The 25,902-nt window shown below is 33.2% G+C and overlaps 2 protein-coding genes across 5 annotated transcripts in view; both read right to left on the bottom strand.

Moving 5' to 3' along the window:
• The window catches only part of LOC111508858 (uncharacterized), a 59,941-nt gene extending 46,775 nt beyond the window's left edge, over nucleotides 1–13,166 (bottom strand). Inside the window, exon 1 of one of the 4 annotated variants that reach the window (XM_074182360.1) lies at nucleotides 12,764–13,155. In XM_074182360.1, the coding sequence (XP_074038461.1) occupies nucleotides 12,764–12,928 (165 nt within the window). In that variant the 5' untranslated portion in view covers nucleotides 12,929–13,155. Of the gene's footprint in view, nucleotides 1–12,763 lie in introns of all 4 variants that reach the window. The other 3 variants (XM_074182349.1, XM_074182352.1, XM_074182366.1) reach the window with 3 other exon arrangements.
• A 2,113-nt stretch (nucleotides 13,167–15,279) lies between these two features.
• Nucleotides 15,280–19,777, bottom strand: PMCA (plasma membrane calcium-transporting ATPase 3). The gene has a single exon (XM_074182373.1). It carries the CDS (start codon nucleotides 19,631–19,633, stop codon nucleotides 16,316–16,318), a length of 3,318 nt encoding a protein of 1,105 aa, XP_074038474.1. The 5' UTR covers nucleotides 19,634–19,777; the 3' UTR covers nucleotides 15,280–16,315.
• Between the last annotated feature and the right edge of the window lie 6,125 nt (nucleotides 19,778–25,902).

Consider the following 25,902-nt stretch of genomic DNA (forward strand, 5'->3'; position numbering starts at 1 on the left):
AGCTAAAAATTATTTGAGTTGAAAACAAGCCAACTTGAATAAATTTCTGTACAATCTCTTACCCAGATTTCATAGGTGTTTTTTTGTGAAGTATACTTCAAAAAAGTCTTATTTTGCCTAGTTGAGTTTGAATTCGATATTCTCTTCATTTTGTATTTGTCTCATTCTACAATAACAATTACCTACCAGGCGAAGTTACAATTGGTGTTTCGGTTTTTGTGACTTCTTGATAAGTAATTGTTTATATGCTTCGGGCACGGATTGAAATAGTGAGTTTGTACTATCAGAATGGAAATAGTACTAAAGCTGCTGCGCGTATGTTCAATGATAATCATCCAGGAAGAAATGTACGACACAAATACGTGGGAATTATTGAACAGATCTATGGAAACTGGATCTGTTAATAATGAAAAGCATAACCGTTCAGGAGTTGTCAACGATGAAGCTATTTGTACTGCAGTTTTAGAAAATGGAAAATTCGCAATCTCTTACAAATTTGTCTCGAGAATCAGGAATCAGTCATTCAAATGTTTTCAGGATCCTTCTTAAGTACAAATTTCATCAATATAAGATTAGAATGGTTCATGAATTGAACGAAAATGATTTCGATAGACGTATCGAGTTTTGTAAAAGTCTTACTGAACGGATCAACTTGCATCAGAATTTTTTGTATAAAATTTGTTTTTCGGATGAATGTACGTTTAGTTTGAATGGAGAGGTGAATCGACAAAATTGTCGATATTTGAGTGATACGAATCCTCATTTATACCGTCAAGTTCATACCCAACGACCTCAAAAACTGAATGTTTGGGCAGGAATTTTAGTTGACATAATAGGACCTTTTTTTATCGATGAAAATTTAACTAATAATAATACTTTATTTCCGTTAGACAATATACATTGTATAGGAATAGAATAAAAGAAATAAAAATAAAGATAAAAACAGAGTATAAGAAACATACAAGTTGAAACAACACCTTAAAACTAAAATAATACACTACTTATCTAATCTAAAAAATTTATTCAATGAATAAAAACATTGTTCAATTAGAAAACTCTTTAAATTTCTCTTAAACATCACATAATTATGTTCTTCCCTTAAATGATGGGGCAGTTTATCTAATTTTTTATTCCAATGTATTCTGGTGCAAATGAAGTTATTCTTAGTCTTGCATATGGCACATGAAATCTATTTTTTGTTCTAGTGTCATAGTGATGAACATTTTTATTCATTTTGAAATGTGTTTTGTTTTTGAATATGTAGCTGCATATTTCAAATATATAAACAGATGTGAGTGTTATGATGTGATAATTTTTGAAAATTTGTCTGCAAGATTCTCTCCTTGAGACATTCGCAATACACCGTATAATGCGTTTTTGAGCAATGAATACGTTATGAGTCATGGATGACCCACCCCAGAAGCAGACACCATACCTCAGTCTTGAATCAACTTAGCATAATAAATGCTCATTGGTTGAGTGGTAGTTAAAACTGTCCGCAGATTCATAAATAGAAATTTCATTGAATTAAGCTTAGAAATTAGATGCTGGCAATGAGCATTCCAGTTCAAGTTTTCATCAAGAAGAATACCCAGGAATTTAAAACTTTTATTCGATTTTGAGTATGTCACATTATCAGCACTGAAACTGAAGTCTTCCATCCTATTTTGTCTATTATGAAAACGAATAATATTTGTTTTATCCGAATTAAAAAATAAATCATGATAATTGAAAAATTCTGATATATGTTCAACTTCAGAAGCACATTTGTCTTTCAATATTTCATCATCTGATGCCGAGATGATCATAGAAATGTCGTCGGCATAAGCTGTATAATGAACTTCAGAAACAACAGAGTCTATATTGTTTACATATAGAATAAAAAGGATTGGGCCCAGAATGGACCCTTGAGGTACTCCCATATCTACACTGAAAGGCTCAGAATTTATTCTCTGGATTTCATTTTTGACCGTACACTGGAGAGGATGAGGATGAGGATATCCAGTTGAGAGATGCACCTCTTAGTCCATATCTTTCCAATTTCAGTAAAAGTTTTTGATGATTGACGCAGTTGAATGCCCGACTCAAATCACAGAATATCGCTGCCGGGCATTCACCTGCCTCAATATATCTAATTACCTCATTATATAATAAAAAAATGGCAGTATTAGTTGATTTTTCTGCACGAAAGCCATGCTGCGTGTTTGTTAATATTTTGTGTAGATTCAAAAATGAAGTAGTGATAAATATTTGGATATGTTGAAGAATCGAATAATACCGTGTATCAATAGGGCAATTGAGAACGATATAGGTAAATTTATTCGAAAACGAAATATTTTTTCAGCAAGACGGTGCACCTCCTCATTATCCCTTTGAAGAGTGCTTATTTGTAGAGGTGTGTTATTTATGCAGTAATCATGAGAAATAACATTATGTTTAAGGGTGTATTTTGAGTATTTACATTTGTTTGTGTTGAAGAGAAGATTATTTCTGGTACAGCAAAGGTACAAAAAGTCAAGGTCTTTTTATAAGATTGAGCAGTCCTCTGATGTAATGGGCTGAAAGATTTTCAAATCATCTGCAAAGAGTAAGAAGTTACTAGAGAGATTATTTCCTATGTGTTAATGAAAAGTGAGAATAAAAGAGGTGCTAAACTGCTTCCTTGAGGGGCACCACTGTTAGCAATAAATTGGAACGACTTGTGACCTCTATAATCTACGAATATGATACGTTCAGTTAAGTATGAGCGGTATAAGTAATACATAATATATTGTTAAATAGATCATTGTCTACAATTGATATCAAATCAAAGTGAATATCGAATTAAAGATAATATCATTTAAAAAAATATCACAAAAATACAACTTCAAATTTCAGAGAAATTAATACCACGATCATAATACAAACCAAATAACTATTTGGTTCATATCACTGAAAACTTGTTAAATATGCCATTTTGGTGTTGAATATATAATAATCTTCCGAAAGAATTAAAAAGAAATCAAGAAAAAATTTCAAAAATTCGAATTATGTTTCCATTAGCGTAATGAAGGATCATAAAATAAGCCTCAAATTAGGCAAATTAAAAATTTACAAATGATTCAGTCAGCTTAATGGTAAAGCTAGCAAAATCCAATTCATTTATAAAAAAAAACAAATGATGAATCGGTGATATGACGAAAAATGAGACTGAAATGATTCCAAAATTATGACATAACCTAATTCATCAAAATGTTTTTTCTGTGATTGGATTCTGCCAAGCTATATCTTTCAAATAAAGAGCAAAAAATTCGTGAATTGATTTCAAAATCACCTTAAAATTATAACCTGAGAATAAATGTATAAATCTAAAGTGATTGTGCTGGGGGATTAACAGGGATGTATAAAATAAACATGTAGGATCGTTTTAATGAATATGTTGATTGTGATCATACAGTCACATCTGAGATGACACAAGAGTCAATTCTAGTACCATTACTTTGCAAAATCTTCATTAATAATTTTGGAGTCTAGCTGCGTATTTGAAATGTGTAGTCACTTAGTGACAAAATAGTAAACTATCTCTTAAGATCCCGAAATGTCGTAAAAATTGAAAAACAACCTGATACTCTTACTCTCTTATTTATTTCAAAGTTTCAGGTTTTATTTGAAATCGAATGATACATTTACCGTTTTTAACTGAGAAGTGCTGTTTCAATTTATATTTATTTTCAAATAAATTGATATTAAAAATACATTTTTCAGTACAAACTCTCATATACCAACTATAAGAAGGAGAAAATAAACTTTAAATTAGATCAAACCCATCGATTTATCACTTCACAAAATTCATAAGATATAAAAGCTCATGAAAAAAAAATTCTTAAAATTACACATATCAAGATCAAGTTACATACTGTATTCTTGTTTATACACAAGTAAATGTCACGACGAGCTTATATATATGTTTGTTTGAAAATGGCAAACAATGTTTAATGGTGAATTTCATTAGTTCGGACTTCTACTGTCTAATATAAAATTATTTGAAATCCCTGAAAAAAAATCATTAAAATAAAATACAAGAGTCACATCTGAGATGTCAGAAGAGTCAATTCTAGTACCATTACTTCGCAATATCTTTGTCACACGAAAACAATTGTGGATAGTAACAATCAAAACGTCGGGAAGTAACTTGGCTTGAAACCTTTTAATTTTTGTTTTTATTTTGATTATTCAATTCTCAATTGTTGCTTGTATTGTTCCTAATTGTAATTTCATTTCAGGTTTTTTTGCTAATGAAATTCGAGCTTTTATATCATATGAATTGTATGAATTACGTAATGAATTGATGGATTTGATCTAATTCAAAGTTTATTTTTTTCTTTTCAAAGTCGGTAACGGAAAGTTTGTACTCAATTTTTTTACTATAAATTTATTTTTTAGTTATCGCTCGACATGTTCCTTAGTCTGTTCATTTCATTTAATGTGCCATTATTCCATCGTCATTAAGTACCATATTTCTTTGAGCACTACAAAACTATCCCTGGTCTTTGCCGATGTATAACTCTTTAAAGCAAACCTTTCATGTCATATCCACATCATGTGCATAATAAACTAGTCCGTCATCTTGGGTTTTCCGCCATATTGGATGTAGACTTAGCTAAACCTGCATCGTCACCCAAACTAAACGTGTAAGCAGAATTTCAGCTCTCAATCGGTTGATGACAACTACTTCAAAATTCAGTTGTAAAATTTAATCCCAATTAGCATACAAACATTGCAAGTTTAATAAAATATTGTAATAAACATTCACTGACTATGTGTGTGTACTTACCTCATGCCTTTGTATACAAGTTTATACAACTTCATTCTTTCCATAACAATGGCTGAATAGCAATATCAATCATTTTACCTACCATTAACTAGCGGTAATGTACCATGTTATTAAAAACTACCAGAATTTTGAAATTGCCTTGTAGGTGCACAAATTCACCAACCATGATGAAGTCAATCATATATTTTTGTCAATCAATAAATTCATTTGTTTAGATGCAACAATTATAAGAGCGGTTGATTATAAACGTGAAACATACATTTTTCTATGTACAGTTTGGAACGATATTCATGTTCATCCTTTCCGCTTCAAAGTCTTCTATCAAATTTTGGAACACTACCCAACCACACTTTCCGTAATCAGTAATTGTGTAACATAATTCAAGTGTAACAAAAATAGTATAGGTGCAAAGAAGTTTTTAGACACTTCATATATGAAATAGTTTGCATGTTTCTTTAGAAATATGAAAACAAATTCGCTCCAAAAGAAAAAGTCTCGACCTGTCGGTAACGTAGTGACCTCAAAATTATTTCAAATACAAGTTTGTAACTAAAATCTGCAAAATTCTGTATGGGACTCCTGCAACTCTCTTGGACATTTCTGTAACTAGAGGAGTTTCTTTTCGATCTCAAATGATCTATATCTGTAGCAACCTGTCAATTATTTTTTATTCCAATTGGAAAAAAGGCAACATTGATGGTTTTAACATGATACAGGAATTTTTTAAATAAATCAGGCAACTTTTGCATTATGGTTACCTAATGGTTTGTTTTTCAAACTGATATCATCTTCCACAGTCTGTATAGAAATAAGAAATAATTATAAATTCCATACAACTGCAGAAAAAGCAGACTAATGAGTATACCATATGTTGGTGCGTTAATAAAAAAGGTTTTGAAGGAAAACAATACAAAATCAATTAACAACTTGTCACATTCTTAACTTGTCTAGGATGATTCGAAAACCAAATTAAAAAAAAAGAATATGTTTGTCATACAGAAGATGTATATCAAGGTTCATGATGATAAACCGTCGGAAGGACATACTTTACTAATGCTTGCATTTTAGATTATGAACTTCACCATCTATTTATTCAACAGTAAGCTACTGTTTTTTTGTATTGTCATATATGGCTGATGAAATAATAAAGATGGTATTATTATTATATACCTGAGTCATCTGTTTCTTTAGTTCAAGGTCTTAAATTACCCAAATACCAATTAGAATGACTCAACAAGACTCAAAGTCAATCACAAGTATTGAATGTATATGTCTCTTCATTTAGTTGTGAAACTAATTCATTTACAACAGTGAATAATACAGTGTCAGATTATAAATATAATGAAATTAACATGAAAAAATACAGTCTGATTAAAAATACATATGTATGAATAAAAAGTTACATAAAAAGTCATACATAGGAATATACTACCTATATATTTTCAATCATCTTTTGAATATATTTATCAAACCACTATCTTCAATTTCTCGTGGGAGGTCATTAAAACAATCTACTCCTTTACAAAATAAAAAATTATGTGCACTATTTTTTTTTCTATTTTTCAACTTGTATATTGTTTCTGTTTCTTGTGTTATACTCATGTATTTCAGCGACATAAGTTAATTTATTCTGTAGAAATACAGGTGAATTTCCAGTTTTGATTTCAAAAATAAAAATTAGTGTTTCGTACTCTAAGAGTTCCTTCACGGGTAGCCATTGAAGGGTTTGCAACATATTTGCTATTGGTTTTATACTCGAATATTGTAAGATTATTCGCATAGCACGATTCTGCATCTTTTGTAATCTGTTTATTTCATTTTGATTAAGAAAAAACAGAATGGTAGAACAATAATTTGAATGTGGAAGGATTATGGAGTTGTATACTAATAATGGATACCACTGGCTCATATATGGGGAACATCTTAAATACCTCCTACTTTTTGTATCAAAATCATCATAATCGACTCCCGCTTAATTATATATTATATTATATTGTTCATTGTCATATGTGTGTGTGTATATATGTGTATGTGGATGTATGTATATGCGTATATGTGTGTACATGTATGTGTGTGTGTATGTATATATGTGTATATATATATATATATATATATATATATATATATATATATATATATATATATGTATGTGTATATGTATATATGTGTATATATATATATTGTCAAGTTATTTATTCATTTTATTCGTTTATTTATCTATATATTGTGGATTTATTTATGTATTGTGTATTTATTTATGTATTGTGTATTTATTTATGTATTGTGTATTTATTCATGTATTGTGTATTTATTCATGTTTTTACGATACTCGTGTATTTATCTATGTATTGTATATTTATTCATTCATTTATTCATGTTATACTAGGCGATATCACGCACAAGAAACATTTTTTTCGAAAATGTTTCTTTTGTGATGCCTTTGTTTGTTCACCCCTATTTTATAATATTTTTGTTGTTATCATTATGGTGAATAAACTTATTATTATTATTATCTTAAATAGTTGACTTGGTAAGCTATTGTTTTGATAACTTGATTAGCATGTTCTTTGAGTTATAATTTGCTGTCAATATTTACACCCAAGTACACGAATTTGTTTACCTTTTCTACAGTGTGACCCATTTAAAATGGAACCACCCCTGTAGAATGTGCATTTTTCAATCAATCTCAATTTTTTTTTATTGAAATATTAAGCATGAAAAACTGTATCTTGACACTAACTTTCACAATTTTAGTTTCATTTCCAAGGCACTCTATGGTTTTTTTTGTTTGTCAAAAACGGCGAAAGTTTATTAGGCAATTTTTGTTTTCAAATTTGACTACACCACTGGATTCGTAGTCGTTATAAATCAAAACTGTCAAATTTTCATTAAAAAATATTTGTTAACAACGAAGTTACAACAACTTCAATTTTGGAAACAAAGTATTTGTTTGTAATTTTTATTCAGATTATAGACATATTTGAGATCTGACAACACTGTCATCACCAAGTAGAACACCAGTGAATTTGTACAGTGAAAATCCGAAGTCAACAGCTCAATGCGTTCTACAGTTATAACTCCTGAAAATATGGTAATGTGAGAGATTTGTGGTGCAAGCGTTTTGTAATAAAAATCTGACTACGCCACTGGATTTGTGGATAATATTCCCTCAAAATCATTCATTTGAGTGTAGGTTACGAGAAGTGTATTCTAGAATAACAGAAAATTAAAAATTCATTTTCAAGTTATGCAGTACTTAGTACATTCTTCCGCATAGCCGCTAAAATCAAATTGATTTAAAGCATGGAAATCATTTATTCAATAATAAAACAGAGAGCAGGACAAAAATTGTTCCCTGTAAATTCTTCATAACTCAGCTAAAACAATCTTTTAGAGGAGATATCAATAATTTGAGGAAGCTGAACTCATTATGCAAAGGTTTTATAATAAATCAACAGTAGGCTGTGATTTTGACAGTTAATCATAAATAAAATAATAGTTGTTAGTTACGTGCATTTAATAATGGCTTTGCAATTATCATTAGAAGAAAGAATTGAAATTGTGAGAATTTCTGGGGACAATTATCATAGTGAAAGAGAAGCAGCTAGGATATTTAATCACAGACATCCAAATCGACTTCCCATTGACAGAAGCACCGTCAGTAAAATTAACAAAACATTTAAAGAAACCGGTGCAATCAGCAAACATATTTTAAAAAATAATCACCGAAGAAGAAATTTAAACGAAGGTGCTGTTTTAGATTATTTTAGAAACCACCCAAACAGAAGTTTACGAGTCGCCAGTTTGGATTTAAACTCACCGAGAGAGACTATTCGACGATGTCTTAAACAAAACAAAATGAGAGCATTTAAACCTAAATTTCTTCACTCTTTAAAGGCAGGTGATGAAGTGAAACGTATGGAATTTTGTTTGTGGGCACAAGGCGAGTACCTGAATACAAGAAATTTTTTAAACTGTTTAGTGATGAAGCTTCTTTCAGCACCAATGGGGTAGTTTCATCGCAAAATGCTCGGTATTGGGCTACGGAAAATCCGCACTGGATCATAAATTGTAAAAGTCAATATTCCGAAAAAGTTAACGTTTGGTGTGGTATAGTACAAAATAGAATAATAGGTCCATATTTTTTTGATGGAAACATAAACGGGCAAAATTTTTTGAAATTTCTAAATAACCAATTATCGGACGAAATAGATGAAATGCCTCTTGCGGAACAAGTAAATTTATATTTTCAGCTCGACGGCTGTTCCGTGCACAATTCGAGGATTGTTAAAGAGTGGCTAAATAACCAGTTTCCAAATCATTGGATAGGACGAGGTAGTGACTTAATTGAATGGCCACCTAGATCGCCTGATCTAACAATATTAGACTTTTTTCTGTGGGGTATTCTGACACAAAAAGTATACAGAACAAGACCAACGAATCGAGCTGAACTCATGCAAAGGATACGACAAGCTTGTGCCGAAATTACAGTTCAACAAATAAGAAATAGTGTAAACAATATTCGGAAGAGATACGATAAATGTATTGAACTTAATGGAGGTTTGGTAGAAGCCACAAAAATTTGAATGTTTAGTTTTAAATCAATGTTTATTTTAGTATCAGTTTTTTCTTAATGGCAATTAATTGTTGAATAAATACTTTGAAACTTGTTTGTATACATTTTGTTTTCATCAGCTATAGAAGAAGGTAGAGTAAGTTCAGAATCTCATAAAATGTGATTTTCCAGGTGCGCTGTTACAAAAGTACTATTATTTATTATTGGGAAACTTCCAAAAAGCTTACAAGTATGACCATTAATACTTCAAGATTCTATCAAGATTTGGTAAAAGCGCAATTGGGAGATCCCATGACATGAGATTCTGAACTTGGTCTACTACTGCGTAACTTGAAAATGAACTTTTAATTTTCTGTTATTCAATTATTCAATTTTTATTTTAATTTTCACTTCTCGTAACCTACACTCAAATGAATGATTTTAAGGGAATATTATCCACAAATCCAGTGGCGTAGTCAGATTTTTATTACAAAACGCTTGCACCACAAATCTCTCACATTACCATATTTTCAGGAGTTATAACTGTAGAACGCATTGAGCTGTTGACTTCGGATTTTCACTGTACAAATTCAATGGTGTTCTACTTGGTGATGACAGTGTTGTCAGATCTCAAATATGTCTATAATCTGAATAAAAATTACAAACAAATACTTTGTTTCCAAAATTGAAGTTGTTGTAACTTCGTTGTTAACAAATATTTTTTAATGAAAATTTGACAGTTTTGATTTATAACGACTACAAATCCAGTGGTGTAGTCAAATTTGAAAACAAAAATTGCCTAATAAACTTTTGCCGTTTTTGACAAACAAAAAAAACCATAGAGTGCCTTGGAAATGAAACTAAAATTGTGAAAGTTAGTGTCAAGATACAGTTTTTCATGCTTAATATTTCAATAAAAAAAAATTGAGATTGATTGAAAAATGCACATTCTACAGGGGTGGTTCCATTTTAAATGGGTCACACTGTATATCAAAAGAACATAGAAAACGACACTATCAAAATTTAATTTTTGCTCTGATTCATCATGGATTGTTTACTTTGAAATCTATTGGAAGAGTAAAATAGAAAACACTTTCACTAATGCCAGTGCTAGAATTCAAATTCCAATATATGACTTACTTCTAGACAAATCATTCACATTCCACTGGGTAATGGACAAATTAAAAGCATAGTACACTTAAAATAGCTGGGACTGAATATACATAAATATCTGAAATTCAACAACCATATAGAACAGCTATGCAAAAAACTATCTTCTGGAAGTCATGTAGGTAAATCTACCTATTGCAATGTAAACTCAAGCGATAAACATGGAGAAACCTTTAAAAGCAATGGAATATTGACAGTTTGTTCGCTTTTTAGAAACTTCCTGATTTATTCACAGTTATCGAGAGAAATTCAACAACCCCATTTGTCTACAATATAAAATCTCAAAACATGAAACTGTCACTACCCACCAACACTCTAATTAAATAATTAAAAATAATATTGCAAATATAAGGGATAAAAATGTATATCCACCTACCGTTGCCGAATAAGAAATTGAAATATGAGAATTAAAACCTTCATGTTTTTATACTAAATTTGTAACTAAAGTTACTGCAGATTTTTCGTACAAGGCCACATTCAAAATAGTACAATAAACAATATATAACATTCAAGACTTCTTCAATTCATTTATCTAGTGCTTTGTGTTTGTATAATGCCTGGCAAAACTAGAACTGATTATCGTATTATGTATTTTTTAGAAAAAGAAGTCTTTGTGAGAGAATCATGAATGATTTTTTTACTCAGTTCAAGTGTGATTTTATCTGTGAATTGATCATAATTACTGAATTTGCAGTACCTACTTATGCTTCTGGCAACTTTTAATTCCTTGTTTTCATATTTGAATTTCTATGTGTCTCCTTTGTACTGTCAATAAGAAAATCATTTCAACACAATAAAGTATTGTTTGAAGGTAGTTGACATTTCTTGGTGTATTTCATTAGTTCGGACTTCCATTTTCTAATATGATATAAATTGATTTGACATACCCGAAAGAATCTGTAAGAAATTAAAAAAGAAATTAGCTGAAAAATCTAATCTTTTTAATTTTTTTCAGATTCTTTCAGGTATTTCCAGTCAATTTATATCATATTAGACAATGGAAGTCGGAACTAATGAAATACAATGAAGTATATCTTGATTGACTAACTGATCCATTTAGTAGCCTATTAGATAGTTCTGGAGAAAGCACAGAGGTGTGTTTCATGAATCAGAGACTTAAATATAAATCTCAAAAGCGAACGAAAATTCCAAAATTCAGTTCAAAGAATCAATGACTGAAACACTTTAGTATATTTTTCAATGAAAGAATTATATTGGTGTAGACAGTAACTTTTCAAACAATATGTTTGCTCTTTCCACACTTGTAGGTATGTTCTTCTCTAAAACTATTTTGAATTCTATGTTGTCATCTATGCTATACATTGCTAAACTAAAGAATACGTTACTTCCCAAATTTTGTTCTTGAAGTGAAAAAATAATGTATGCAGTTGAAGGCAGTATGAACATTATATATTTTTTATATTCAACTGAATACTGAATAAAGAAGATCTAACAGCATGGTAAAGTATTTTTTTTCTAATTTTATTTCCTGGGTGGACCTCTCCTCTTTAAAAAAGAACTGGAAAAAGCTCTCAATAGATCAACAGTACTGGAATTAATAGAGTCAGAACTTTTCGACCTATAATATTTGAGAGAAAAACATGAGTAGAATTTCAAATGATGATAATGATGAGAACCAGGAAACATGGAAAGTGTCGAAATTATGAACTCAGTTAAAAGTAATCTTCTTCACAATAAGCCTTTACCACATAGTAACTTCCTCAGTTGGACTGTTGAACGCTACTTACACAGAAATTATTAAAGTGGATACTTATTGAAGAAAGGGCGCAAGCTGTTCAAACAGAAAAAATTAGTACAAGGAACAAAGATAAAAATTAGAAAAACTCTTTCCTTTAGTACTATGTAAAATAAAAAAAGTGAGTAGAAGTGTCTCAGCTTATTATATCCCTTATTTTCAACCATTCATTCAAAATGTATTCAATGTTATACAAGCTGCAACTTAAAAAGTTGTGAGCTAAAACAATTACATTGCTAATTTTTTTTCAAAAAACCATGGCTTTAAAGGATGAACTGATATATTCTGCTAAAATCATTGCTAGGGACACAAACTAAGGAAGCTTTGTTTTACGTTGCTAAGTGAATTTTCGAAAACTTCAACATTTGAAAGGGGAATAAAGTCAATGTAAACTCAGGCATGAAGTTATCAAGTCCAAGAAAGTGCAGCTCTCAGTACCCTTGTACTGAATGAGTTTGAAAACACTTACATCAATTTTTCTGATGGTCTGGAATACGTCCAATAAGTAGCTTTCCTCTTCGAAAGGTCTTAGATCATCTCGGCGTTTGCAACATATTCGGCAAATAAATGGGAAATCTTCCAACTTTATAAACCAGTCTTTACTATCTTCTTCCTTCATCTCCATCATATCCATATTTGAAATGATCTGAATCACAATTAGTTCAACTCTTCACGTTTGTTATAAATTGTTCACTTCGCGTACGAGAAGTACATTTAATTATTGTTTCAATTATTACGACTTCGCCACAATCTTATTATCCGGATTCCATTCCATATTCACTTCACCGAACTACACCTCTCTTTTTAACCAATGTAACCAACACATGACAACACAGGTTGTCATGTAAAGTATCTAAGTAGGTGTGTATGCATGCACTGTTTTATTTTTAGAGTTTTCCATTAGTATAATCAGTGCAAGTCAGGAGTAACTTTGTTCTCGATGTCTCAATAGAACATACTATTGAACTGAAATCTTAGTTTTCCTAAAACTAGTGTTGCCTTTGTTTCGCATTAACATTACACTATTTGTTCTCTTTAATTTTTTATAAGCTATTGGGTGTGAGGTTTCCCCCCGTAAATGGGTTTCCTTACAATTTAGATACCAAAGTTTGATCGTGTTTTGTCACAGAACTGAAGATATGTTCCAAAATTAATTAGAGTGACAATTGGCAGATGACGAGTTTAGATTTGGAATATTTGAATGGGTGATTGCCAAAAAATACCTTGTACACTTCTATATTGTTTTGTGAAAAACACAAAAAACTTTCTGAACGAACAAAATATGTTTTTTAATAATAAGCGACTAAACAATTTTTATATTTTACATATCTTGATGAGTAGGATCATTGGCAACTTCTTTGTTGTTTTGTAAAAAGAGATAATTTTGGGACATATTTCAATAAAAATTCCATTTCCTGACAAAATAATTAAAAACACTCGATCTAGGCCACTCTTGATAAAGGAATAATATAGAGATCCAATAAATTTCATCATTTCAATCACACCGGTGGTAAGTACAACGCAAATTACTTGAAAAATATGGTCCATTAAATCGAAATCGGTCGTAACGAATAATAAACTTAGTAGACATGAAAAAAAAATTTAAAATATGTTTTTTCTGTTGACCAGCTATCGCACCCCTACGAACGATAACCCTCAGAAGTCGATACTTGTGCGAGCTAAGAACTAACGAAGACTTACCTTTTAACGTGTGATTCCTAAGACGGTTGGACGATAGCGGGTGAAAATCGAACGTTCAGCCTGGGGCTTGAACCATCGACAATGTCAAGTTGGCAGTTCAATCTTCAACGTTGTTTACATTTTGGAATGAATGGCTATCAAATGAAAGATTTCTTCACATTATGGTTCATAAATTGAAGATCTCAACAAAGTACGCGCGACAAATTTAGATTCTTGGACCATCTATCGGTTAAAGCATCAGGGTTTCTTTACAACTTTGGTACCTACCACTAATTTTCAACTAGATGACAACAGAGGCCGAAATCTCTGTCATTTGTTATATGTTTGCAATGAGAGCGCAGATACTATCGATATTAAAGCTTGGCCATTATTGGAACCCTCTTTCTTTATATTCCTAAATCGAGTTTCATTTCAACAACATAGATGGCGTTCTAGTTTCAACAACATCTCAACTTACTCTTATGATATACTACGATTTATGAATTTTCTGCGTTTATTCTCTCACTTACTGTTATTATTGATATAGAAATGCATATTTCGGTTTTTTTTTATTATAGAACGTAGAGTTCACTTAAAAATTCCAATTTTGAGTATAAGATCATGTCAATTCAGACAATTTTTTCATAATAATCATATTTGTCTCCATATTTTCAGAGCAAATACGTAAAGCTTACACAAAAGATTATTTACGATGAACTATACGTTGCAATCATTATATTCTTCTGAGGAAATGCCTTTTTGGTGAACAATCTGCTTGGGAGTGAGATTGTGCCGTTTCAAATTCGACTTTTTGATGCGTTGAACAGAGTAGCGGTTGACAGTTGAGTCAACTGTCAACCGGGATTGTCCGGGATTGGCTTCCACCAATAAAAAAAGAAATCCTGGATTGGTGGTCCAGATTATGGTAAGTCTACAGTTTTCTAGTTGATATCAATTATTTCTCCTCTGACCTCAGTGATTTTTTCACAATAATCTATAACTTCTCGGTCAGTTATATAGTTATATGTTGATCTGGTATCTCTATAATTTTAAAAATATTACATGAATGTGATTCGATTTCAGTTGGAGGCGAAAAAATGTCTGGATTCGCAACTTGAGTTCTGCTAATAACATTTCCTAGTTTCCTTTCATTGCATGTAGAAGAACACATGAATGATAATTTTTCAAACTTTGTTATACATAATGTTAAGTCCCTATGGGCTCATCGTTGAAATTGTTCGCTCCATACCTACATTTAGGGATGCGGGAAGTTCATTAATTTGCTTCAAAAATAACACAGAACAATGACAAAACTAAGGACGGCATTTATTACATAGATAAAACTATAACAATAATTAAACATTTTAGGTACTTATATTATTGGGACCATCTTTGTTCAGGGAGACATGTCAACAGCCGAATTCTGCACCAGGATCCTTTCCTTCACAGACCACCAAAGTCTGCTTCCACTCTCCACTCAGTTCTCCCAAAAAAAATTACTGCTGTCTATGAATATATCGGCAATAATCGAGCTAGTTTATTGGTTTCCAAAGTTCCAAAGTATTGATTCAATGTGAAGCAGAATAATAAAATAGTTGATGGTGTGCTGAGATATTCTATTTTGAGAACTCTTTTAACCTTACTTGAAATGAAATTTGACAAATCTGCCCTGCTCGTTGAAAACCGGTCCCCAGCTTTGAAGTATTGAAAGTTTATGAAAAGTGGTATGGAATTAAGTATGCTTACTACAAATAATATGTATAGAAAACTAGAAGAGCATGAGAATATTGAAATCACTAAAAAAGTAAAATAAAACCAGTGATATCTAAGAAAAATTGCACATTGAAAGAATTCAATGAAATGCATCAAGGATTTAAGGTACCATTTAGTTGCAAATCACGCGCTATCATCATTAGTTCGACCACATACTGCATCGGAATTTCATTTCCTGGTAAAAAGTTCAAAGCCGCCGCCACTGGGGTTGAAATCCTCAACCGAATTTCTGGATCAATAGTATATAGTGATGCCTGTCTCAACTTCCGATCTGGATCTGGACGTGTAACCAGTGCAACCAAGACTGGCAAAACTAGATGCGAGTTTCATGCATATGATCTTGGTGAGCAAACTGCTAGAGGTAAAGAGGTAATCTGATGAGGGGTGTGAGTAGACTTAGGGCGTTGATCGTCGCGTTCGCTTGTCTTGATGGCTTGTTGAGGCGACAGTTTTGTTGCAGGTCCCTCGTAAGTGATATATGATCGGGGGCGCGTTTGCCACAGGCTCCCTATGTGGATCCTCGAACTGCACAAACTACGTGAGCTTGTAAACTTTATATGGAACGGCGCTATTCCAGAATTTCCACGTTAGACTTGAAAGCTCTTATTACACTAAGCTGCGTTTGCAATCTTGTCAGACCTCTGATCCACAATATTTGACCAGTACTAGGTCTGCTAGAGTCCATGTCGGATTTCTCTTCTCCATTTTTAGTGGCTATCGCGTACTCTTGCGGATGACCTCGGCCCCAAGAGAGGATAATTGGAATTTTGCGAGTCGGCACCGTGGTGATGAGCTGTCCCCAAACGAGTGTTCCGATTCCGAAAAAGATACACCACATCCATTGCTCTAGCGTCAGGCTCTTGGTAGCGAACGCTATTTTACCATATTCGACGATGAAAATCTGTGACAGACACGTTCCAACCCATATGGAGTAGAAAATAGGGTTTGTGAAAATTCCCTCGAATATATTCCGTTGGTCGTGGATTTTTCTCGCGTTGAATTCATTAAAAAAAGTCATCATAACGAAAGTATTGAAAATAACGGTGAAATGTTGAGTTGGTCCTTGACCCACTTCAGCTCCTCTTCCAGACTGTATATCTAGAAATTTGTCGCCTACGAAAAGCAATCCAAATATAACCACTAATTGATAGACCGCTTGTCCTAAAATATTTTTCATCATCGTTCTTGAAATCAACGGTTTTGTTCTGCCATACGGTTTTCTAAGAAGCAAATCTCCGGTGGGCATTTCAGTAGCCAAAGCTAAAGAAGCTAAGGTGTCCATTATCAAATTCACCCACAACATTTGTACAGCCTTCAGCGGACTGTCCTGTACAGCGCAAGCACCAATGAAAGCTACGGTAACAGCAACAACATTGACAGTGAGCTGAAATTGTAAGAATTTGGCTATACTGTCATAAACGTTTCTACCCCACATAACTGCTTTCACAATACTACTGAAATTGTCGTCAGTCAAAATAATGTCAGACGCTTCCTTGGCTACATCAGTACCGGCGATACCCATGGCAAAACCAACGTCAGCTTTTTTCAAGGCGGGTCCATCATTCGTACCATCGCCGGTAACTGCAACAACTTCCCTGTTATCGCTAATCTTACTATCGATAATGCCCTTCACTAATGTGTATTTGTCAGTTGGGGAAGATCTAGCAAGGACACGCAATTTAGGCCAGACTTTGTCGAGGAGGTGTTGCTGAACCTCACCTTCACTATCCCTGATCATCTTGTTGAACTCTTTACCCTCCAAAATAAGAAAGTCCTCATTAGGTTTAATGATCCCGCATTTGATTGCTATCGACCTGGCGGTGTTCAAGTTGTCACCAGTGACCATTCTGACGGTGATACCTGCTTTCTGACACTTCCTTATGGCTTCTGGCACTTCAGGCCTGACAGGATCTTCGATTCCAACCACACATAAACAAGTTAAATTATTCACTATATTGTCTTCGTCGTTCCAGTTCGGTTCTTTATCATAATGTACTTGATTAGCTTCTGCTTTCCCCGGCACAAAATCCCTGAAAGCGATGCTGATGGTTCTCAGACCGTCGCAAGCCATCGGTTCAATCACTTGTTTCAGTAATCTTTCCTGCATGTCTCTTGTGAATTGTTGCAGGCGACCGTCCTGGCCGTAGATGAAGGCACACTTATTCAATATTATTTCTGAAGCTCCTTTCGTGAATAACCGGTAACCGCCACCCTCTCTACGAATGACTGTGCTCATGGACTTCCTCACCGAGTTGAAGGTGTACACTCGAGTGAAACTCTCTTCTGGGTAATTATCTCGCACAGTTTGGTAGTTCTTACCTAGACCCTGTACGAATCCCAACAGCGCGCATTCCGTTTTGTTACCAACTTGTTTTGGTAGGTCGTTTCCGTCGTCTGGAGGTATAATACGTGTCGTATAAGCGCAGTTGACGGCGATTCCTTGTACGATGAGATTGCCGACGTAACTGGGAATATTAGAAAATTTCGGCATTATTTTACAAAGCTGTTCGCAAATGTATGACTGAACAACAGTCATTCGATTTGTTGTTAGAGTACCGGTTTTATCGGAACAGATTGCAGTGGCATTACCCATAGTTTCACAGGCATCCAAATGCCTCACCAAATTGTTGTCTTTCATCATTTTCTTAACGCTGTAAGCTAAAGATATAGTAACAGCTAAGGGTAATCCTTCAGGCACAGCAACAACAAGTACGGTGACACCAATAATAAAGTGGCGTACCAGATAATTAACGTACGAGTTTTTCCATTTTTCCTCATCGATAACGAACGTTTTGATACAAAACTGTATAACTAATATAACGACTGTTATAACTGCTATTGTGGAACCGGCATAACCGATTTGGATAGCAAGTTTGGTGAGTTTCGCTTGGAGAACAGACTTTTCCTTCATGGGACTTTTGGATGATGTTTTCGTGGATTGAACGTTTTCCTTGCCACCTTGGGAAGTTGTGGGCGAGTTGTCTGTCCCGTTTTCTTCATTACCTGGTGAACTTTTCTTCTTCCTCTGTTGTTTAGCTTCTTTCTTCTTTTTTTTTACTTCGGCCTCTTGTTCATTGACAGCAGCTCCCAGGAGAGTGAGAATAATACCGGCCTGCGAGTTTACACCAACGGCGGTAACCAGCATCTTTCCAGAGCCCTCCATAACATGAGTACCGGAAAGTAACATTGGATCGAAGGTTTTGCCTTTTCTGACATGATCTGATTCACCTGTCAGTGAGGACTCGTCTATTTTCAAATCATTCGATTGAATGATAATCCCGTCAGCTGGTAAAAGATCCCCATATCTGATTTGGCAAATATCACCTACAACTATATCACTGACGGAGATTTGCTTAACTTCTCCTTGCCTAATTACGGCAAATTTGTGTTCTCCTTCTATTCGATTTTGTAACCCTCTGAATTGTCTCTCTTTCGTATAATCATTGAAGGCTGTTACGAATACTACTACTATTACTGAAATTAAAATTGCTGAGCCTTCTATCCATCCGTGATTCGTTTCGTCATCGTCAAATTTTGATTCTTCCGTTTCGGGTTGATAAAAGGAAAGCAATAAAGACACTATGGCTGCTACTTCTAGAATGATAAGGGTAACGTCCTGTAAAGCTTCCCATACTAATTGCACAAATGTTTTAGATGGTTTTGGAGGAACTGAATTTGATCCAAAAGTTTCTTTTCTATGTTGGATGTCCACTTGTGATCCACCGAGTCCTTCGTTGGGCGATGTATACAATTTCTTACATATTTCTTGTGTCCCACCATATTTTGTAATTTCTGCTATTCCATCTGGACCCCTGAGCTCCATAAGGTCACGTAGCTGTTTTACAGTAATTCCATATTGTGCGGGACGACCGTCTATCGTAGCCATTTTATGAAACAATTTCTTTTTTCATTAAAATTAAAATTCTAATAGTGCGTGATAACTTCCGAACATATTTCAAAATATTTACAATAAAATCTAAAAAATCAACTATATAGTAGTTTTTCTTCTTTCATTCGATTCATTTCAGAACTTCACCGACAGATGTCAAGAGACTTTTGATGAACTGTTGTTGATTGACTTTTTAGACGTTCGATGTAATACAAGATGTTCTCTTAAATTGATCTGTTGCAATTTTGTCATTTTCTATGAATTGTTTCAAGTCGGCTAACTAAGTATGATCCATTTCTACATACACTTATTCCCAAATATAAGAATTGATTGCATGATTGCTTTATTGTTTGAACAAAAATAGTCTTGTCACGAAGCTTACCTTATAAGTAATAAAGATGAAGCTGAAAGTCAACAACTTTAGTGCAAGTGGACACATTATTATCAAGGTATAAAATTACATAAAATTGAATAGAATGAGGCAAACCATAGACACGTGTTTTCGGCTTTTGGCTCATTATCAGTATGGTGCAGCCAAGTGTAAGGATGGGCAACACTTGGTTATCAAAAGGAAGACATTCAGCAGGAACCAGCTGCATATTTGTGGTTTCAGTTAATAGATCTTGTGTTTACAAGAAAACTATCAAAATCACACAAAAATGTGCGGCTGGCTCCTGCTGGTGGCTCTGTGCCTTCGTATTTCTTTCTATTGGTAACCTAGTGTTGCCCATACTTACACTTGACTGGACCATACTACATTCTTCTCTTATTCATTTTATAATAACAGCATTATATGAAAACAATCAACTCAATCTGAGCGATAAGGTTGAATTCTGTGAAACATCTACCAAGAATTAGGTTCTTGCAATGGCATATATACAGGGTTATTGATTGTGAAGTTGTTTGGGAATCTCTACTATACTAAGTGATTTTTGTTTGTGGGGTTGCAGTCAATTTTGAGGATGCCAGGGAGTAGGAAAGAAACTCTTAGGTATTGCGTCAAGCTTTCGGAAATGTTTATTTCCTTCTTTAGGACTTATATCTTGAGTTTGAGAGAAGCTAGTTCCTTCATAATAATCAACGATTATAGGTCATCTTATGCAGACAAACAGTGTAAAGATAGTTAAATGTTAATTGAAGATGACCGATGAACTTTGATTGTTGTGAAGGAACTAGCTCCTCTCAAACTCACGATGTAAGTCCTGAAGAAGGAAATAAACATTTCCAAGTTTATTTTTTACTCCCTGGCATCCTCGAAATTGACTGCAACCTCACAAACAGAAATCAGTTAGTGGTTTCGAAGTTGTTTCTTCAACTGACCAGTCACGACCAACCCATATAATATCCATATGGAACTGGTAAATAGTGGGGCTCTGCAGCAAATGAAAGAGTACTCTTTAAAGTTTGTCCAAGCTTTCGGAAATTGTATATGTATTTAGTATTAAGATATAATTGGATGGCTACACTCACAACTTTGTTGAGGATGTTCCATATGATGATTAGGTAAAATATTGGGCACATATAATCATCATATGAAACGTCCTCAACAAAGTTGTAAGTCTAACCATCCCTTTATATCTCAATATTATACTTACACTCACAATTTTGTAGCATCCCTGATGATGGAAAAAATTTATTAAATTTCCGAAAGCTTGGACAAACTTTGAAGAGTACTCTTTTATTTGCTGCAGAGCTAGTTCTATTCCTAACTAGTCAGCAACGACTGTGTGTGTATGTGTGTGTATGATATGAATCAAAAGGGATGAATTCGTGGACAGAACACGTGTTTCTGGCTTTTGGCCTCATATATATTATATATGTTGTCGGTGAGTTCGGGTTGAACCGCGAATAAATCGAATACAAAACTGGAGTTTTGTATTCGATTACATTACAAAATTTAACAACTTCAACTGAGAGGTTTTACAAATATATCCACCTAATGAAAGTGTTTTTACTCTATGACAGTTGATTACAGATGATAGTGAAACAATTACAATTTATTAATTAGGTTACATGTTATAATCTATATTCAAAAACGAGTCGATGTGAATAATCGCTCTTCATCACGAATAATTGCATGGGAAGTGAAATGCTATGATTAATGGAAAAAGATCAGCAACATGAAACCTACGATATGTCAGTATTTCAATACATGAATTAGTTTTGAGCTTATAATTGAAAACATGTTTTTTAGTAAATACTTGAGCTGTTTAAATATAAATTTCATATACAACCACAGTATATCACTTTTAGGTGCTTATCCATCATTATGAACCTCAATTATCTTTTCAAAATGATAGTGTTAGCAAGTTTCATCATCCAAATTACTGTAAACTAAGATTTTGTACTACACTCTTCTCTGAATAATCTTTTACTAATAACAATATATAGAAATGTACAGGTCTGTCTGAGTGATAAAGTTAGATCCAGTAAACTTGCCTAACCGCTAGAAAGAAACATTAACTGATAATTGATAATAACGTTTTCACACCATGTAACGTAAATCATCTACTGTGAATTAGGTCCATGCAATTGAGTACAGGTTGATTGTGAATGTAATAGCAGTAGATCTTCAACGAATGGTGAGTCTATACACATTATATATAAAAAAAGGATATGTGGAAACGTATGTGCTCATCTGTCTGAAAAATTCATCTTCGTTTGCTCAGAATTTTTGTCAACAATATCAATTGCTTTTAAATTTCGATCAGCTTATCTCTCTATCTAGAAATCTCCACTCTTCGGAAGAACTCTGAGTCAAATATTTCCAAACGGAGAAGAATATCAAACATTTTCATAATTTGGTTCATGTCGACGAATTCAATGTTCCCCTTCTTCCGACTAGGAAAGGTCCTGTTCCCAAACTTGGACACAATTATGTATTTTGAACCCATCTGGTTTTTCATCAGACAGAAAAAAGGAGTTTTGTCAATCAACATACCTGTTCATATCAAACGTTGCCTTGACTGAAGCTTAAACGTTCAGAATTTAGGTTTTCGCTCAAAGTCGTTTTGAGACATTTCACCAGCAAGGGAAAATTTTTGAGGAAGGTTTTTCACCTCCCAAAAAATGTTTGATACCTACTGTAGTCTGTTCTATATTTGAATCCTTAGATAGTATTCGTACTGTATTTCAGGACTTTGCACCTCAAAACAAAATTACGCCTTGTAATAGGGGAGCCCAAGCGGGGATTTCGGGATTTACTGAAGCGCGGCATATTAATATACAAGGGGATACCTTGTACCCGGTTAAGTACCTCCACCAAATATGAGCCTCATATATAAGCCGCCTGTGAGGGATGAAAGATAAGATTAGTAGAAAAAAATGATAACAGAAATTCTCGAGCGCGTCAGATTAAGGTAGGGTGAGTTAATTACGTGCTAAAAAGTGTATATTTCAGTAATCTGACAATTTGAGAGAGGCGTAAAGGAAGGGAAAGGCAGCAAAGTTTTAAAAAAATAACGTCATTTCGACATTCTCGAGCGTAGCTATTTTTTTTATTCTGAAGGAAATAATTCAAGGATAACGAAAAATATATAATCTGACGATTTCCTCAAGCCGAAATAACAAAAAATTCGTCGATAAAGTTCATTGCGTGCAGCTGTGTGATACCTATATTTCCCTCTCCGAGTTTCTATTCCTCTATTCTCTATTCACTTTTTCTTTATCTATTACTCTCTCACTCCGTCTCCACTCTGAATTCTGTTGCCATGACGCCATCACAGCTGATCACAGAGACTCGTTCGTGATGAAGATGATGATTAATTAATCAATTAATTGATGGATGTTGCCGTTACTACGTGGTAGGAAATCATAATGAAGAAAAGAGAGATTAAATTTTGTATGTTTTTTACCACTTTTATTTGTAACTAACGTTTCGCCCTATAAGGACATTTTCAAACTTATGCAATATATAAGGACATTTTCAAACTTATGCAATATATAAGTTTGAAAATGTCCTTATAGGACGAAACTGCAATAACGTTAGTTACAAATAATAGTGGCAAAAACATAGAAAGTTTCATTTATCTTCTCTTCATTGATTAATCAATTGATTATAAAAAATTAAATTTTTATAAGCATTTAAAAAAATATTTTTTTATGAATACAAGTATTCTACTTAAAAAAAGATATACTTATTCATTTGCATGCTATTTCCTGAGCGTTTCAATTAATTAACTCTAATGAGTTGAACAAAATATTGTTTTTGTCAGATTGAGCGAATCCCTCTAGATAATCGTCAGATTATGAGACAGCACGTCTAAAACATAAAGATCAACCATATATATCTTAATCTGATGCGCTTGAGTAATTCAAAATGGCGAATTTCGTTTGCACATTATAATAATGGCCGCGAGTTCGCGTCAGATCGAAATCGTAAGATTATTGAATGAGAGCTTTTTTTTTGTTGCACTTAACACCCCCTTAGAAAATCTGACGCGCTTGATTAATTTTTTTTCTTTTCACTTTTAACCCTTACGTATAACCACCCACATCATGCAAACGATCAGATTAACATACAAACATTATTAAAAATACGTAGGACATTGATTCTATCAATATCTGACGCGCTCGAGTATGTCCATGCAACAGTATTTTTTTTACATATTTAAAAATCTATAGCCGCTTCCCCCACCGATGAAAAGGTATATATTATATAACATTATTTTCTTCTTATCATCTAAGCTCTGCAAACTAATATGTCTCAATGACGCTCGAGTAAATCCCCATTTTGCATCGTGGGCTTGTCCTGCTGGAATCGACTGCTGGCCGCATTTAATGGATAATTCTGTATTGCTATTGCTAAACTCGCATTATGTCGCCATATGAAGGTATTGAAGGGAAAGTTTCTATATGAAAATTCAAATCGTTACCATATTTGATAATGTCAACCGTAGTAGTAGACGAAACGCCAGACATATGCTCTTGCAGATCACGGCCAAAAAAAATAGCTTTCACACAATACTTAGTATACTATAACTTTCATGTTTTCGAAGCTGAATACATTGAAAATATTTTTCTACAGCGAATGACAAAAAAAAGTCTTTAAACAGTAGAGGGGAGATCACTGATGAAAATTTTGATAATATTAACAATTCATTAATGAAATTGTGTTCACAACACCCAATTTTCATTTCTCTCCCAGTATTTTTTGTAGTTTTGTATTTTATTCTCAATTCAGTATTTCAGCTATTTTTCATACTAGTGATACAATTTTGGAATCATCTTGTATCTTCAACTATTATTTCGGAAAAGAGTATTTCATAATGGAAAGTGGACTTGTTACATAAATTGACAATTATATTGTTCTTGAGTGATTGATTTATTCATAGATGCACTGTATAAAGAATAATAAATAAGCGTCCCTAAACCAGATCAAATGTGAAATATAAAACCCTTGAGTAGGAAAAGGGTCAGTGTTTCATGAAGAAGAAAAGAAAAGAAAAAGAAAAAAGAAAAAGGAACGAAAAAGGAAAAGAAAACGAAAAAGAAAAAGAAAAAAAAAAGAAAAAGGAAACGAAAAAAAAACAAAAAAAAAAGAAAAACATTGAAACTAAAAAGAAAAAAAAGAAACAGAAACAGAAAAAGAAACAAAAGAATAAAGATAAAAAAAGAACAGATTAATCCATTTACAGGACAATATATAATATAATGTTACGTTTTTTCCCGTGAGTTGACCAATAATTGACGACACTGCATAATCAAACCTAATTTTATTTCACTTTAAATACACTAAACATTTCAACTATTATTTGAATGTCTATCGCGTCCACTAGACTGTGTCGGTATGCTCGCGGCAATCGTTTAAATATCGTAATCAAATGCCGTAGAAATTTCGCCGAAGTTCCGTCGAAATCGGTAGCATTATTCTCGCTGTTTCCAGAGTGGTAGGAAACATCATACGTTCGCGCTCTCTCAGCTACGTCACCATTGGTTTATGGCTACCAGTGGCGGCCGGCGTTATTTTCTTTCGGGCATGATTTACAACAATAATAATGAGGTATAAATAAAGGCTACTCAAGCTGAATATATAACAAAAGATTGACATATTAAGGATTTGACAAATTACGAGATTAATTCATATATCATAATTCATGCTCGAATTAAGAAAAAAAGAGATGACATAATAATTAGTTATTTTTTGTAAATAACATGAAATGAATGCAGTAAGCTAGATGACGGTTTGTTCAATTTTGGATAATATGGTCTTCAGTGGATCGAAATTAATACCGTATTGACTGCAGTGGGTATTAAAATTTTCACAC

This window comes from Leptinotarsa decemlineata, unplaced genomic scaffold, assembly GCF_025532065.1.
Source record: "Leptinotarsa decemlineata unplaced genomic scaffold, Ldec_3_MD MMD2_P_RNA_scaffold_2, whole genome shotgun sequence".
NCBI lineage: Eukaryota > Metazoa > Arthropoda > Insecta > Coleoptera > Chrysomelidae > Leptinotarsa > Leptinotarsa decemlineata.

What these genes read in the sequence shown, in the direction of transcription:
- PMCA (XM_074182373.1), bottom strand. Translation starts at nt 19,633, where the DNA reads ATGGCTACGATAGACGGTCGTCCCGCACAATATGGAATTACTGTAAAA.